The 16508-nt window shown below is 38.8% G+C and overlaps 1 protein-coding gene across 2 annotated transcripts in view; it reads right to left on the minus strand.

Moving 5' to 3' along the window:
- Positions 1-16508, minus strand: part of CAMK1D (calcium/calmodulin dependent protein kinase ID) — a 300125-nt gene that overhangs the window by 162753 nt on the left and 120864 nt on the right. For both annotated transcript variants that reach the window (XM_044423426.1, XM_044423427.1), the window contains one exon: positions 11434-11565. In XM_044423426.1, the coding sequence (XP_044279361.1) occupies positions 11434-11565 (132 nt within the window). The remainder of the gene's footprint in view (positions 1-11433; positions 11566-16508) is intronic.

Genomic DNA, 16508 nt, shown 5'->3' on the forward strand with positions numbered 1-16508 from the left:
AACCTTTACCTTTATATTTAAAAACAATCAGAACCCCAAACACTCTCTGCCCATTTGATATTACCATAGGAGGGAGAGGACTGTCTTTGTGGTTCAAAGGTTCAAACATATAATCCTAGGTAGGACCACTCAGAAGTCAGTCAATGGCACAGCTAAATGTGTATATGACTGCAGTCTCGATGTACAGTGCTACACTATGTCATCAGGTTCATCATATGAGCCTGCTACTTGGTTTTTTTAATGGCTTATGTACACAGAAGAGGTACAGTAACAAGATATAAAAATGCAATCTTACTCTTTATTGACTAATGGCATAATCCAGTATAGATCTACTAAACAGTAATTCCCATAGGATTCAGTGGGACTTACTCCCAGGTAATCATGCACAGAATTAGTTTTAGTCCAGAAGCCAAAGGAATGGTTGTGTCCATTAGCTTCTGCTTATGTGCTGTAGAAATATAAAGTGCCCCAGGGCATTTGCCAGAGAAAAGCACTGGACAGGGAGAGAATTAAGCATTGAAGTGCTGATTCTCCTATAGAAGTGAGACTGACCCTTATTGGCTTTATGAGAAAAAAACAGAGTTTTCATCCTAGTTTCATCTTGTCTTTGACTGGTTCTTGCTTACGAGTACCATCCTGCATTTTACCTGAACCTGATCTCTACAGTAAACCACTTCCCTCTCTGGTTATAATTTCTGTGTAACCTTAAAACAGCATACAGAGAATGTTTCTTAAAATGCTGAGTATAAATAAATAACCCATGAGATAATTTTCTAAACTTAATATGGCAACCTGTTCTTACTTTTTTAATGTACCAAAATGTATACTAAACAGAAATAAAGGTGTCTTGTGTAATTCACTTTGGTATGAACATTATGTAACAAAGTATCAAATGTTATCAGAGCCTTATTTATAAGTAATTGTTCTTTGAAATTCTTTTTTTCCTGGTTAAAGTCAGGGTTGGTACTGCTTTTGTTGCTCCTCTTGTTCCTTTATCTCCAGGGGCTAGAATATGAAAGTACTCAAAACTTTGAGTTGTATCTTCCACAACCTTGGAAAATACATCTCAAACTGTAAATTTACATGATCTCTTGATAAATTATGTTATTAACTGAATTCATCTGATAGTTCTGTTAAAGTGATGATTCTTTCAACCAAGACACACTTATACTATGAAACCATCAATTCATTAGTGCATAATATCCATGCATGCAGTACAATTTATTTGGACAAACAGGACACTGTGTTTAGCTCTCCTACTGAAAATTGGTAAGAGTTTATGATTACATAAGAACATGAAATCTGGTTATACAGTAAAAGAAGATTACAAGGCAATCAAGCTAGAGACAGGGAGGTGAATACAGTTTGTTGCACAGGTCCTTCACTTTAAAATATAAAATCTAAATCTACTAAAACTCTATCCCTGTCTCTACATAACATTCCAGTTCAGAATTTACTAAGAAGCAAGCCATGTCAGTTTTCAAAGTACTTTTTGCACTATGTATGCAAAAAGTACATAAAACATTCTGTACATATAAAGATATTCTGCACAGTAGCATTCCTGAAGATGGTGCCCTCCAGATCCTTTTGGACTGCTATGCCCAGCATTACCAGCAATGTGGACAGTAGGCATCTTTGCTTAGTCTGAATGATCTATGTCTTGGAGAGTTGAAGAAGTGCTTCTTTTCATGTATTCCCTCTCCTGTCTTTAATTTTAAGGAGAAGGGCCTGTTATGAGTTCCCCCATCTTCAGCTGAACAGCTAAGCAGGGATGTCATGGACAGGACATTTTGAAGGGCTTTCATTCAGAGGGTCATCATAAGTTGGAGACGATTTGATGGCACATAACAACATCTTCTGTATTGTCACATGTGGCCGACCCCTAGAAGAGCTTTACCACTGTGACATCCCCCATTGCAAATACCTTCCCAAGAAACATCAGACTGACTATTCCACTCCCTACATTTAGGACATCTTCCTTTTTGTTTCTTTTTTGAAAGGAAGATTTATTATCCTTAAGGCCCAAGCTTTCACAGAAGATAGGGATCCAGTTGACAAGGGACTGGACACTGGGGAATGCACTGCCTAGCAAAAATTTTTGCTAACAACATGACAAAATGCAGGATGAATATCTGTTGGGTAGCTTAGAAGGCGGATGACATTACAGGAGACCACACATATAACCAGGAAGAGAGAGCCCAGAGAGCATAGTTTGTGAGGAAAGTAAACCAAGATATCACTAAGTGGCTTAATGTGGAAGTGGCTTAATGCTTAGTATCACTGTACTCAAAGAACACACTTTATCACATTGTTTGGATGACTTCGTCTGATTGCAGGGCACTTGACATGTTCCATCAAGGAGGCCTGCCCTGCACAGTCCAGAAATGCTGACATCTCACTTCCACCTGAAGATCAGAGGGGGCGGCCATCCCCTTCCACTGAAAGTGTCCAACAAGTACAGAGCCTTGTTGCAGTTGGAGCCTTGCAAGCAAATTAATTGTAGTTGGAGCCTTGTGGGCAGGTTTATTATACTGAGACCATTGGGTTCTTTATTGTGTTGATGAATAAAACTGATTTGCATCTTTTTCCTTTTGTGGTCTGGATTCTTGCTCCCAATCACACAGTCTGGTTAACCCTTAAACTGAAATGTGTGTCTGCAATCCAGCTATTTTACTAGTGCTGACAGGTTTGTTTTGACTCTAGATTAATGTTTATGTGCATTTTAACACAGGTTGCATTTTGATTGTGGGCTTCTTTTTATGAAGAAGCAGGATTTAAAGTAAATACATAAATTAACAACCCTTCATTCATCTTTTGCCCCCACCCCCACCCCCCATACACAAACTACCTTTTAGCTCTACCTTCCCCCACTTTTCATGGCAAATGATCATCTAGGAGAAAATTCTCTGGGGCTGGGTTGACAAGTTTAAGACGGAGAGCAGAATTTGGGCTAAGTATTCACAATCACAGTTTCTTCCCTACAATTGCCTCATCACACCACGTCATAGCATCTGCAGCAGAGAGTCTAAATTCCTAGATCTCTGTTCCTGTTGGCTATTTAACCTTGAAAAGATGACCATGTGGTGGTCTGAAACCCAACTAACCCTGGCAAAATTTTAAATTAGCTGTTTTGAAAACAACTCTTTCTTCAGTGTCATGCTAAATCATTATCCGAACCATAGCTCTGAACAAATGATCCCATTATTATAACCCTTGCTACTTTGTTAGGACCTTTTTTCCTTTTTACAAGCTAATCCAGGGCTTGCTTAAGCTTCAGAGAATCATTAATCACACAGGATTAATAGAGCATGATTTTAAAAACATGGGTGTGTCAAACAAATAGCTCACTTCCATGAATTGCTATTTAAAATTACACAGAGACAGAAAGAAGCATTATCGGATAATCATGTACTGAACAGTCAGGGCCTCTTACACTTCATCAAAATGGCAAAAGAAATAGTGTTTGTTTATTTTGTTTCATTGTATCTAGGAGCTTTGGTAACTTCTCCAAGACTGCTTCTACTTAGTACTCTCATACCCACAAATATGGGATCTTCACTTTGCAGTCAAATGGAAATCAATAGGAACCTTTAGAAATCCACAGGCTTTCAGCCATGTATATCTGAAGAAATACTCTGCTTGGGTCAAAGACACAGTGCAGCCCAGTTCACATGCAACTTTCTCTGCACAGGATGGAAAAGAACACAAGTGACAAGAGTCAAAAATTCTCCCTGGAACTGAATGGTTTAACAAGATTGGCAATCCAGACAAGCTGTAACAAGTGAATCTGTACACAAGGTTTTCAGGAAAACAATTACTTAATACAACACACAGATAATCCCTGTATTCCTTGCTGTGGGGGCCTTTATTAGTCATCATTATGCTTGTAAAAGGTAAAAATCACAGACTAATTAGTTTGAGGATTATTTTGCCTATATCTGGTCAAATATTCTTGTGACTGGTTAAACTTGTGGTCCGCTAAACATTGCAACCTTGCTTTCCTTGCATCCTCAGGCAAGCATTACAGGAACTTGCACAAAGTGGGTAAAGGATCCCAGGCTGCATTTGGTTTACTGGGTCTCAAGTGGCAAAGGCTTCATGTGTTCCACAGAAGGCACATTACCTAGTTCAATGGCTGAGAACCAGGGTTAAGGGGTAAACAAAGCATATGTCTTGGCTGGAACCTTTTGCTCTCAGCATAAATAACAGAGCAAGACCTGATCATTGTTTCTGGTTTCCTTCTTGTTATTTTTGCACAAACAAAGTATCTCTCACAATGGCAGGCAGACCAGAGGGAAATCTTGTTAGGTATGATTAGCAGACTTTTGAGTTTTCCTTTTTTAGTTTTTGAAGGCTTGCTAATATGCATGCCTGCATTTGTCTAATGCTGTATATGGGCTCCTGTTGTCCCTACCTTTGAAAAGGGAAAAAGGAAGATCCTGGAAACGATGGCTCATTCACTCTGACACCAATCCCTAGGCAAATTCTGGAGCAGATAATAAAGAAGCATCTTGTAAGCATCTTGTAGCGTGGATTTCCCAAGAACTAACCTTGCTAGACTGATTTCACTTTTTGACTGGGTAACCTCCCTGGTGGACTGTGGGAGTGCTGCAGACATAATATATCCTGACTTCAGTAAAGCTCTGGCCAAAGTGTCCCATGTCATTCTGATCAGCAAAGTAGCTAATCGTAGCTAGATGGAACAACTATCAGGTTGATCCACAGGTGGCTACAGAATCAGACCCAAAGACTGCTTCTCAATCTCAAATGGGGGAGCAGTAACAAGTGGAATAGCACAGAGTTCAATTCTGGGACCAGTGCTCCTCAACATCAAGTATCCAAACAGGCATCTATTCAAAGATAGTGTCTATATACTGAAAGGATTAAGGTCCTCAGTCCACTGCATTTTTTTTCTTCCAGATGTAGTAACAGTCTTTTAGCTATCAGGAAGGTACACAGAATGTATTTATGCTGAACACTTGCCACATTCCATGAAGTTGATAAATAATTTGAAAAAGCAAGTACACTGGCAAATATTAAAGACTGTTCCAGTATAAAAGGAGATGTTGGACACCACCAAAACATGTTTAAAATAAATATTAGCTGCATTGCAATGCAAGCAATTAGCTGAATTAAACAATCCCATATTAAAGAGACACTGCAATGTCCAACAGACACAAACAATATTAAAATGTAATCTAAGATCCATAGATGCAATAGGTATGGTGATCCACTGCTTAGGTGGAATGAGACACTCCAGTTCCCTTTTCTATTCCTGCTTAAAAGCCTGAATATTATATTTATCCACTAATGGCAAGTATTTATAATTATGCATCATGTGTCACTTTACCAGAACAGCCTGAAGAACTACTTCCAATAATGATTGAGACTCCGAAGCTATAAAAGGATCTTGGCCCACCCTAGTTACCACAAATGGTGCAATTGTTAGTATTGCCATTCAACCACAGTTGGCAAGTCACATTTGGCACCAAGAAAATGACAAAAGCCCATCAGTTTCTACCAGCTGATGCAAAGAAAAAATTGCTTTAACTGCCCACATCAATCACAAAAACATTTTAGTACCAATTTTTACATCTGGGTTGCCCCATAAAGCAATTCAGCATGACAAAATGGATCAAGTATAGTTGCTGTGATCAGCATGACAAAATGGATCAAGTATAGTTGCTGTGACATATGCCATACATTTCTAACTGTAGAAACTGTGGGAAGAACCAAATGAGCTCATGTATGTCTAGAACCAAAAGCCATCCATTTAGAGGGGGATCTGATAAGAAGACTCCAAAACTGACCAACGCAAATGAAAAAGACCAAAACTCAGTACAATTCAGGAGATAAGCTCAGTAATATTAGGCAAGATTTGGAAAATCAAATCTACCTTCTTTGAAAATTGTGGAGGGGAACCCCACAATTTATGAACTAAAGCACAGATTTTCTGAAAATCTTTGCCAGATACAGAGGGTAGGATTTGATTTTACTACAGCAGTGTGCCAAAATGTAGCACTTTACATTCATTCTTATGTGGTTAAGAAAACACTCACCAAAGTAAAGGGATATGGGTAAGGCACAGCGGGGTGGAGAGAAAACTCCTATCAGCCAAACCCTATCCCAAATTCGGCTTTTTGATTATGCTGGAGTGTGACTAAATGCTAGAAACTTTCAAATATAAAGGTTTTGTTTCTAAAGTTCCCATCTAAGCTTGCTGATTTCTCCTTTCTGGGATAACAAGGGTTGGAAATGCAACCTAAATAAATGCGACCTGTTCCAAATCAAAGAAAGGAATCTTCAGCAGCCATCAAAATCTATTAGATTTACAAGGTTTGTACAGTTTCAGGACTGCACACACTTTCAACTGTGCCATCACTACACCTTGCATACAGATGGTCCTGCTTGCATGCTACAGAATGAGGCAGTAGCTCTTACATTTGTTGTACTGTGGACTGTTATTCTGGTCTGCTTTTTCTATAGAAACAATGAATGCAATCACCATGATACACACTTGATTAACAGTTGCATGAGTTTCCATCCCTACGTCCCTGCTGGTTCCACTCATTCACATGTTGGAGGGGCAAGTCAGCAGACTGGAGAGTGTAAAACGCTGACTGCTTCATGTTATGAGAAGACGGCAACATGAAAATGTAAAGCAAGCTCTCTTCTACAGACATGTCCTTCCCCAATGTGTGGATGACAGCTCCACCCCATGTCCATTAGCAGGGGCTTGATGGAGCATGAGGATCATTGTGGGGTCACCGTCCATGATCCTGCCCTCTATTCTACATGGGTCACAGATGACTTCTTAAACAGTCATTGTATCAGAACATTTTTCTTTCTGCCAACCCGTTTTTCTTTTATTGAACAATTTCAATACAGTTTCACATGAGTGCAGATGGAGTTTTAATTCCGTGCTCATGACTGTTTATTTTGGTTATGATGATTAAAATTTCTCTTATTTCAGTTCAGTTGAAAACATCCACAGACCATAGTTTAGTAATTGTCACAATAAAGCAGTCACAGTGGATTCTAGAAGAGCATAGTTCACATTACCTGAGTCCTTAATATCAAAAACCCTTTCAGATGCTATGCACATACATGGGAGAAGAGGGATTATGCAAAGCCAGCTTCCATATCTTCATAATACAAATGGAGAAGACCCTGGGAACATACACATTTATACATGTAGGGCTCTTCAACAATCAGAGCCCCTGATAATGCAGAGTCCCACAGTTTGTGGAGAAGCCACACAGCATAGAGTTCACACACGTACAGCTGTATGTGCCGAGGCTCCTCTTGGACTTAATTATGGAAATATGGAGATTGGGCATACTTAATCCTACTCTCTTCCTCTGTGCCCATGCACTCCTATTCATATGTATAGGTCTCCTAATTATCCAAATTCACTACCTTCACTTAACCCTATGCAAACAGCATTCTCATGCATCTGAGCTTTCATTATAAGAACATTTTGTGGTGCACCCCCCACCCCATAAATACATCCTTTAACTGGCTTTTTATTCATAACATGTATGAGATTAAAAATCTAATGTGATGGTAGTTATAATAAACATACACATTACTTTTATTATGGATTTATATTTTCAGTAACTTATCTTAAGAAGAAGCAACCAAAACTATGTGTTGTGAATTAAGTTACATGATGCACATTAGGGCTATCTGAGTGTATAGTTATTTGCTGTACACCATACGCACTTCTCAGGTCTCCAATATTAAGTATCAAGTATATCTCTATTGTCTGAAACATGGTTTATTTATTACTCCTGTCTAGTTTCATATGAAGGTCCTGAAGCTGCCTGCTATTACTTAATGCCATAAATGTCAAATTAATTCGACTGATTCACTTCACTTTATCTGTAGAAGCTGGTAAAACAAGAGTGTTCATGGTTTAACAAATTCAGAGAAGTGATACAAGATAGAAACTGTCTGAGTTCCTAACAGACTTAAAATGAATGAAGATTTAAAATTAACAGTAAAGTATTTTGTAGTTCAAGTATTCCAGTTAAAGGATTTTATAGTAATTTAAGACTTTCAAATAAAACAAACATCTCTTTAAGCTGAAAATAATTATGGAAAATAGTAAAACTATATAGCCTAGATGTATTCCCTTCTTTACTTTCTTTCACATATGCAGCAGAAGAAGAGTTTAGAACTTTTGTTTTAGCTTTCAGTTAACCACAGTTGGATGTGGCATTTAGACCACTGAACAGGCATTCCTACCAGTTAAATTAAACATAGTTAGTTTAAAATAAGCTAACTTTTTGCCACAGTTTTTAAAGTTAGCTTATCTTTACTAGCCATGTTGACCACAGTTCCTGATTTGGATGACACAGGAAACAAGAATCAAATAAAAATAACACAAAAACTAATTCTCTTTGCTACACAGGAGAAGAATGTGGGATTTTACAAGGCAAGGAGTAGGCTAGGCTCATTTATATCTGTCTAGACTATAATTTAATGAGTTGCCCAATAATATTTTCTTGGTTTAGGCAGATGTATCAAAGTTCAAGAGATCACCTTTCCTTCACTTTCCAAGATTCAGATAGAAATTTGTTAAATCATAATTAAACTACAGTTTACCATGACATCCAAACTGAAAAACTGATTCCAATTCTCTGGAAAACCAGGATGCAAAACACTGCCCAATTCTGTCTAAAAATCTGCTCTTTTGGGAGTGCTGGTATTAAATTTATTTATTTATTAAAAACATTTCCATGCCACCCCCATTGCAACAAAGCCTCGGGGCGGCTCACAACATAATTAAAAACATATGAATAATACTAAATACAATAAAGATTAAAAAGCCCGGTAACATCTCAGCTACAAATTTAAAATCCTATAAATATATAATAAATTAACAATTAAAATAAGTTTTAAATAAAAAGGTCTTAGTCTGGCGCCAAAAAACAAATAAATCAGTTTCTCAGTTTTACACAAAGAAGTGTGGCAGACATTTTTCCAATCATACATTCATTAGTAAAAAATAAATATATGCTAATTAAAAATACAATATTAGACAAACTTGGTAGCACTTTTATATTTTATAAATGTATTTTATATATATTTTGCTGGTGGCATTAAAAAGTTGGTACAATGCTGGAAAAAATGTGTTGCAAAGGAAAGTGACTATGTAAAAAAGGGATGTAATTTGTTTTTGAAATTCTTAATAAATAGAGTTTAAAAACATGCAGAAACTTTTTGAAGCACCCTTGTATAATAATGTTTGTCAAGTAATGATCCCTAGCAAGTATGTGAGAGAATATGTATATATGTTAATGACAATGTCTCAGATATGAAGTTCAGAGTGAAATGGAATTAATGTGCAGAGACAATGACAGTGACCTCATTCATAAATGCCAGGTTCACTGTGGGTTATTTTACCTACAATGAGTGGCACATGGCTGCCATCAAGCATATGGAGCTTCTGCCAGGATCACAGCATGTTCTCTGAAGTTGGCCACCATGGGTTATTTGAAGATTAAACAAAGTTCCTACATACTGAAGATTATGCAAGGGTTCTTTAAACCTCAAATAATCCATGGTATCCAAGTTCAGACAGCAATCTGCAACCTCAGGTTGTTGCATATTCATATTGATGGCTTAATATACTCACATGCTATAACTCATTGTGGGTTAAATAACCAATGGTGATCCTGGTTACTCATGTGAACCAATCCAATGAAACTGCAGACTCTGCAATGACCAGAGTACCAGACTAGGTCATATCTCCCATATGATGCTATGATCCAACCACAGTTTCTCTGTATTAAATTGACTTCTACAGAGGAAGAGAATCTCCCAAGTCTTTAAGCAGTGATCCCTCTGGAGCAGCTGCTCAAACCTTGACAGAATGCCCCTGCTTGGAGAAGACACCATGGGACTGACCCATTGCGAACAATGATGCTGTGATGCACTAGCATTCATACTCATCTATAGCCTAGAACACAGTTTAGTTAAGCATCCAGCGTATTACCAACCACATTCCCAAACTAGCTTACAAAATATGCTCCACACAAGTATACATGCAACCAACCCCTGGATATGTGCTGTTGAAGGCACAGCCTTAGATACAGATAAAACCAAGACAGTCTTTCTTCCCATCTCCACTGTAGGGCATAGTATCTCATATTTTCCATTTAAGTAACTGACCTACTTAAATTACAATAGCATAGATTCTGATCTGAAACTGGAGACTCACGGCTCAGTGAAATGTATGTTGCAAACACCAGCCAACATTCTGCACTGTATGCGGTCATATGTTGTTAGAATAAAAAAGGGGTGCTGTCAGTCCGTATAGTCCAAGGTACAATCTCATCACTTGCAAGAGCAGATAGCATTTGTATTTACTGTACAGTTGTCCAGGCAGGGGGTCAGAGTTTTTATTTAGAAGTGAAACATCTAATGCAACACCCAGCCAGCCTGCATAGTTGAACATGTCCCTTACAGTAGGCAACAAGCAATCTGATGAAGGCAGAAGGATCCCTACATACTTATGCACCTAAATTTAGCAGCATATGTTGAGAAGTGTTTTGGCTATGCAGACAAGCTTGGCACCTATGTGTCTCGGTTTTAGCTGGAGGAAGAATTTGTGGAAGGAGGAAAAAGGGAAAATAGTAATGCTATGCTACTAAAGTCAGCAACTAATTTTAGCAGCAGGCCAGTCTGAAGAGATGGTGAAGGATGCTGGGCCCTGCCCTTCTCTGCATCTGTTGCATTTTGGAGGAAAGAGGTATAGGCAATTGTTATAAAGCTGAAAAGGTTGACAGACATCGGATGAAGAGTTTTTAAGTTCATACTTATAACCCTCATCCAACAAAAATCTCAACAGAGCTTCACCCAAAATATTTGTCACCTTGGGTGAAGCTCCACATGGGTGTCATATATATATTACATACACTATCAGGCATACATGTCAATTTATTACATATTTCCATTCCAAATAAATATTTATTTTTTGAGTAAAGCAAGCTAAAACAATCAACTTTTGAATGTAAGAAGACAAACTGACTGTTCTTTGGTGGAAGAACTGACTGTTCATGATTGTGGCATTTACATAGGCATACTGTCATGGTTTGCTGTGTTAAAAAGTAACTTGTTTTATTAGAGGTATCAAAATGTACAGAACTGAAATTCCATCCTCTGTACTAATGATGGGCAAACCACCACCACCTTGGTACAATTTGTAACTGGGTACAGCAAAATTAGTTGTTTTCCAACCGAGAAAGAGAAAAAAGCTAAATTTATTCAGAGCCAATTGCAAAGTAGATCAAGACTTGATCATGTTCCTGAAAAGGGGTATGATACTCTTCCCCGATGCTGATTCCCATAACAGGGTCCAGAGGACAATCCCAATTTCCAGTTCAAACCAACACCATGAAAGAACATGCTTCAATTCATACTTACTTTCTGAGAACGGCAATTTCATTCTCTATGCTGCTTTCCTTTCCTTTCAGTGCTTTCTTTGGGATGCATTTGACTGCAAATAGTTTTCCAGTAGTCCTGTTTTCAGCCAAAACCACTTCAGAGAATGCGCCACTGAAAAAAACAAAAGACAAGGAAAATATGTAGATGAGAGTTTTACCCCCTTGGGAGCTGCTATCCCCCAAAAGAACAATGCAGTATTACTATTGATACTTTTCATATACTTGTCTTTTGATCCTAGAACTTGCTCTACATTTTTTTAAATGGATGGAATCAAGGGTTCTGAAGCAGCACACACCATCAGGTTTCATGTTACATCAGACACTGTTTGCATTTTGTTTCAATTTGCAATTTGTAGGAATCCAGTATGAGTGCAGAAGGAATATGGTTGAGGAGGAATAGACTATCAGCAGGCCCTGCTAGCATCAGCGCAATACTGTAAAGAACAAACTCTATTAGCTGCCAAGACACCCACTGTTCTAGGAACACTGGACTGTTCCCCCACAAGTAAGGAGCTGCCATGTTTAAACAGTGGCCAGTTCTAGTACTGTAGCCAGAGATCCCAACAGGTACATTTTGCTTCAAAGGAATGTACATATTTACATGGTTCAGTTATACTCCAGAAAGTGGTTAAATGGTGTTTAAAATTATTAAGTCATGGGCACTTAACACACAAATAAACTTGCCATAAACATATTTATACCATGGTTTAGTGGCATTTAATGTGAACCATGGCAAAACTACATTAACACAGAGGTACGTACATACTTGTATCTTTGGGGAAAGGCTTTGCTGTGTGTGTGTGGGGTGGGTGGGTGTTATTTCCTGTTTTTCTGTCCTTGCAAGCCTTCTTTCCAGACACTTTTCTTCCAGTTGGAAATAAGTCAGTTGTAAGGTGGAAAGCAGTGGAGGAGGAAGGCATTATAATTTCAGCTGCTGCTGTGCAATTTGAAATTACCCCCCGTTGCTTTACTGTTGATGTGAAATGCTCTATTCTTCCTGTGTGCTATGTGCTGTCATGTTGTCTCTGACTTACGGAAGGCCTATGAATGAAAGCCCTCCAAAATGTCCTATCCATGACAGCTCTGATCCCTCTTCCAAGTTCAAAGTGGTAGCTTCCTTATGGAATCAATCTTTCTCTTATTTGGTCTTCCCTTTCATCTTCAACGTTCAACTTTCCTTAACATGAGTGACTTCTCCACTGAGCCTTGCCTTCTCGTGATGCATCAAAAGAATGACAGCTTTGTCATTTTTGCTTCCAGGGAAAGCTCTGGCTTGATTTGATCTAGGATCCACTTGCATGTCTTTCTGTTGGTCCAACATATTCACAATGCATAATATTTTTCCCGACAGTTTTTTTCACTGTCCAGTTTTCACACCTGTGCATTGTGATTGGGAATACAATAGTTTGGGTGATTTTGATCTTGGTCTCCAGTAAAACATCTTTACACTTAGTCTTTTCTAATTCCTTAAATACTACTCTTCCAAGTCTCAGTTTCCTGATTTCTTCAAAGTCTCCCTTTGAATTGATGATTGAGCCAAGGTATATGAAATTTCTACGTTTTAAATTTCTTCTTCAATAACAGTAAAGTTCTGTAATTCTTCTGTAGTCATGAGGCTTTTCTCAATATTCAGCTGTAGTCCTGTTTTTGCACTTTCTTTTTCCACTTTTATCAGAAGTTGTTTCAAGTCATTACTTCTTTCTGCCAGTAATATGGCATCATCTGCATATCTTCAATTAGTGATATTTCTTCTGCCAATTTTCACTCCTCCTGATTCTCATCCAGCTTTCCTTATGATACGTTCTGCATACAAACAACAGATGAGGAGATAAAACACATCCTTGTCTGAAACTTTTGCCTATGGAAAGCCATTTTTTCCTCCATATTCTGTCCTAAATTAAGCATCAAAACCATCAAGCACTGAAGCATAACCATTTTCTTTTAGGACCATCCAAAGCTTCTTGCATTCCACAAAAAGATTTTGCTGTAGTGTAGTCTATAAAGCATATACTGATCTCTCTCAGAAATTCTTTGGTGTGCTCCAGTAGCCAACATATGGTGCAACATGATCTCTAGTGCCTCTTCCTTTTCAAAATTCAACCAGGACATCCAACATTTCCTGCTCCATATAGCGTAGTATTCTTTGTTGCAACAGCTTGCTTGCGTGGGAGATTAATGCAATGGTCCTACAGTTGCTGTACTCTTTTGCCTCTTCTTTTGTGGTGAATGGAATATACATTGGACATTTTTGGTCCATGGGCCATTGTTTTGTTTTCCAAATTTGATGACATTTTTAGGAGTTGGACCGGTTCACTTTCTGCAGCTTGGGGTAGTTATATTTGTATGCTTATTAAAGGTTCCTATTCATGTTTACTTGGAAACAATTTCTACAGAGTCAATGGAAATTACTTACAAGTAAAATGTCCCTAGACACAAGTAAAATTTCACTGGAGTGCAGCCATGAATTTGTACCCCAAGTCCTAAATTATGCAGCCAATTATATTCTATGGTGAACTGTATTCTGAGGCCTTACACATTCATATATTCTTTGGGAAATGCATAAATGCTAAGACAGGCTGATGCACCAATGCATACATACACCAGCCTGGAACAGCTTTGCACAGAAATGTCTTCCAGTCATGGCTCAGCACTTCAGCATGTTTGCAATGCCAGTAAATGTTTTTGAATGTACGGTATCTTAAATCAGATGCCTGGGGCAGAGAATGAGGAACTGAAGCACACCTGTGCTAGAACATGGTGATCTGCTGTTTAGTTGCTGCATACTCAACTCTTATGGGCTTCTCCAGGGTGCCCCTCCCTGACAAAGCAGACCCAAAGTAAAACTACACCAAAACACAAAGGGTTGCATGCACACATGTATAGCAGGTGCAATGCAGAAGTACTCCCACATCCTTTGGATTTAATCTGCATCACACTTCCCAAAGCTGCCATATACAATATGGCCCATAGGCATGCTCTGGTGTTAGCACAGCAGCCTTGCTTATAAGTCCACAAGAATACCACCTGCTGAATCCTCCGTGTTTGCCTGTCCAGTTTCATACAGCTTGGCTAGTCATTTGTAGCACATGGACAGCCTGAAATAAACAATCAGCTCTTCTTCCACTTTACCAAATGTTCTTTACATAGGTCACCTGGACGAAATTCTTACAAGACCCTGGGAGTGTGAGACCTTCAGATGTACACTTAGAACTGCTGTTGATAAAACTGGCAAGAATGGCTGTCATATTTTAGTTATTTGCACAATTCCTACACAACCATCTTTCTGTTTAAAATATAAATTTAATCGATCAAATTTTATCAATTTTAATCAAAATTTGATCAATACCTCATTAATAACAATCAACTTTTGACACTCATCTCCTAAGCCTATTTAAATTTGTGATGACCTCTAAGGGTTTTCTTTTCATGATGAAACTTTGCTCTTCCTGATTCACATGGTTCTAGTGACACAACAAAGGTCTGCGGTCTTGCAATTGCTTCTTTGGAAGCATTTTCCTAGATGAATCATCAGATAAGCAAGTGCATGACAGTATTGGGAAAGAGAATGAGAATAGGGAGTGGTGACTTAGTCAAATAATTCTTCCATTTACATGGACATGTGATGCAGTTTTGTTTAGTTCTTTGTCAACTCTGTCAACACTATGCACAGTTTTTGCATGTCATGCCCATCCACCCTGGGAATAAGTCACAGTGGGCTGGCTGGCTGTTCTAAGAACAAGCCATGGTGCACCCAACAGGCAAATGGGCTCACCGTGGGTTGCCACCTGACCTCACTTTCTACTTAGTCCACCAGATGGCTCTTCAGAGGACTTTGCAGCTCATGCTCATCCAGCTGTGACTGGAAATCACTTTGGCTTCCTGAAGCTTCCCCTCCCTTTTAATCATTTTTCTTTTTTGTTTTCTGCAGATTCCTATTTGTGGTCTCATTTTTGACAGCCACTGAAAGATCCTCTGAAGTGTGCAGAGAGCACATTGGAAGGGTTGTCAGTGGTTTGCCTTTTCACAAACACTTTGTGCCCCAAATGTGCACAATGTGTGTGTATGAAGCTGGATTTGAATTTCGTTGGAAAATGTGAAAGCAATCTCCAAAAAGGAAAAAGGGGCAGGGAAAAAAGCTGCAGCAGGCCAAAACCATTTCTAGGCTTTGGGGAGGGGGCAGTGAGCCAGTGAGGCTGCCATCATGCTGACTTGAAATTGGTGGAGCGGCTGGCTATCTGTGACTCAGGCAAGCTGGGCAATAGCCACAAGGGGGGCTTTGCTGCTCCTGCTAAGTGGCTTGCTCACCACTGCCCATGGTGATGCTCAACTGGGTTCAAATGATACACCAACTCACCATGGGTGAAATAGTACCTACCACAGAATATGACTTTTCAATTTAGTGCTGTAAAGCAATTTTTCTACTTATGGTACTCCCACTTAAGTTTGATCAAGGCATGTTAAAAAGTAGGATCACAATTTCACATATTCTATGTGCAGTGTTTTTTTCTTCTCCTCCCCTTCCCAAGCTGCCCTTTTTCTTCAGGTTTAGATCTGCCAGGAGCTACAGTATTCTAAATCCACACACATTAATTCTAGAGTCCAAGGTACAGATGTAATGTTCCAAGAATTGGGGGAGTGGAGCTAAAGGACTCAAAGAGGCAAGGCATTCCAGGGCAGCATTTTACAAGTGTCCATTCCCTTGTGAGAAGAGATCAGTGGAGTTCTATGGCATTACTCCAGTTTCTTTGTTTATAAACCAAATGTTGAACATAAGACAGCTGGCAAGCACACAGATGGCAAAAATCCATAAAGCAAACCCAATTCACCCCTACAGCATGCATCCCTTTCAATTTTCCCAGGCTGATTTTTATCAATTTCCTCTCGCTTACCACCCAAGCAGGTGGAGCATATCAAAAGCAAGTAGCCACCAGCCACCAAAAGCTATTAACCAAAAAATTTTTTTTTGTTCAGCTATTACTTATATAAAAGCCTTAAGAGTCTTTCTTTCTTTCTTTCTTTCTTTCTTTCTTTCTTTCTTTCTTTCTTTCTTTCTTT

The sequence above is a fragment of the Varanus komodoensis genome, unplaced genomic scaffold, assembly GCF_004798865.1.
Source record: "Varanus komodoensis strain SLA01 unplaced genomic scaffold, ASM479886v1 scaffold13_3, whole genome shotgun sequence".
Classification (NCBI taxonomy): Eukaryota; Metazoa; Chordata; class Lepidosauria; order Squamata; family Varanidae; genus Varanus; species Varanus komodoensis.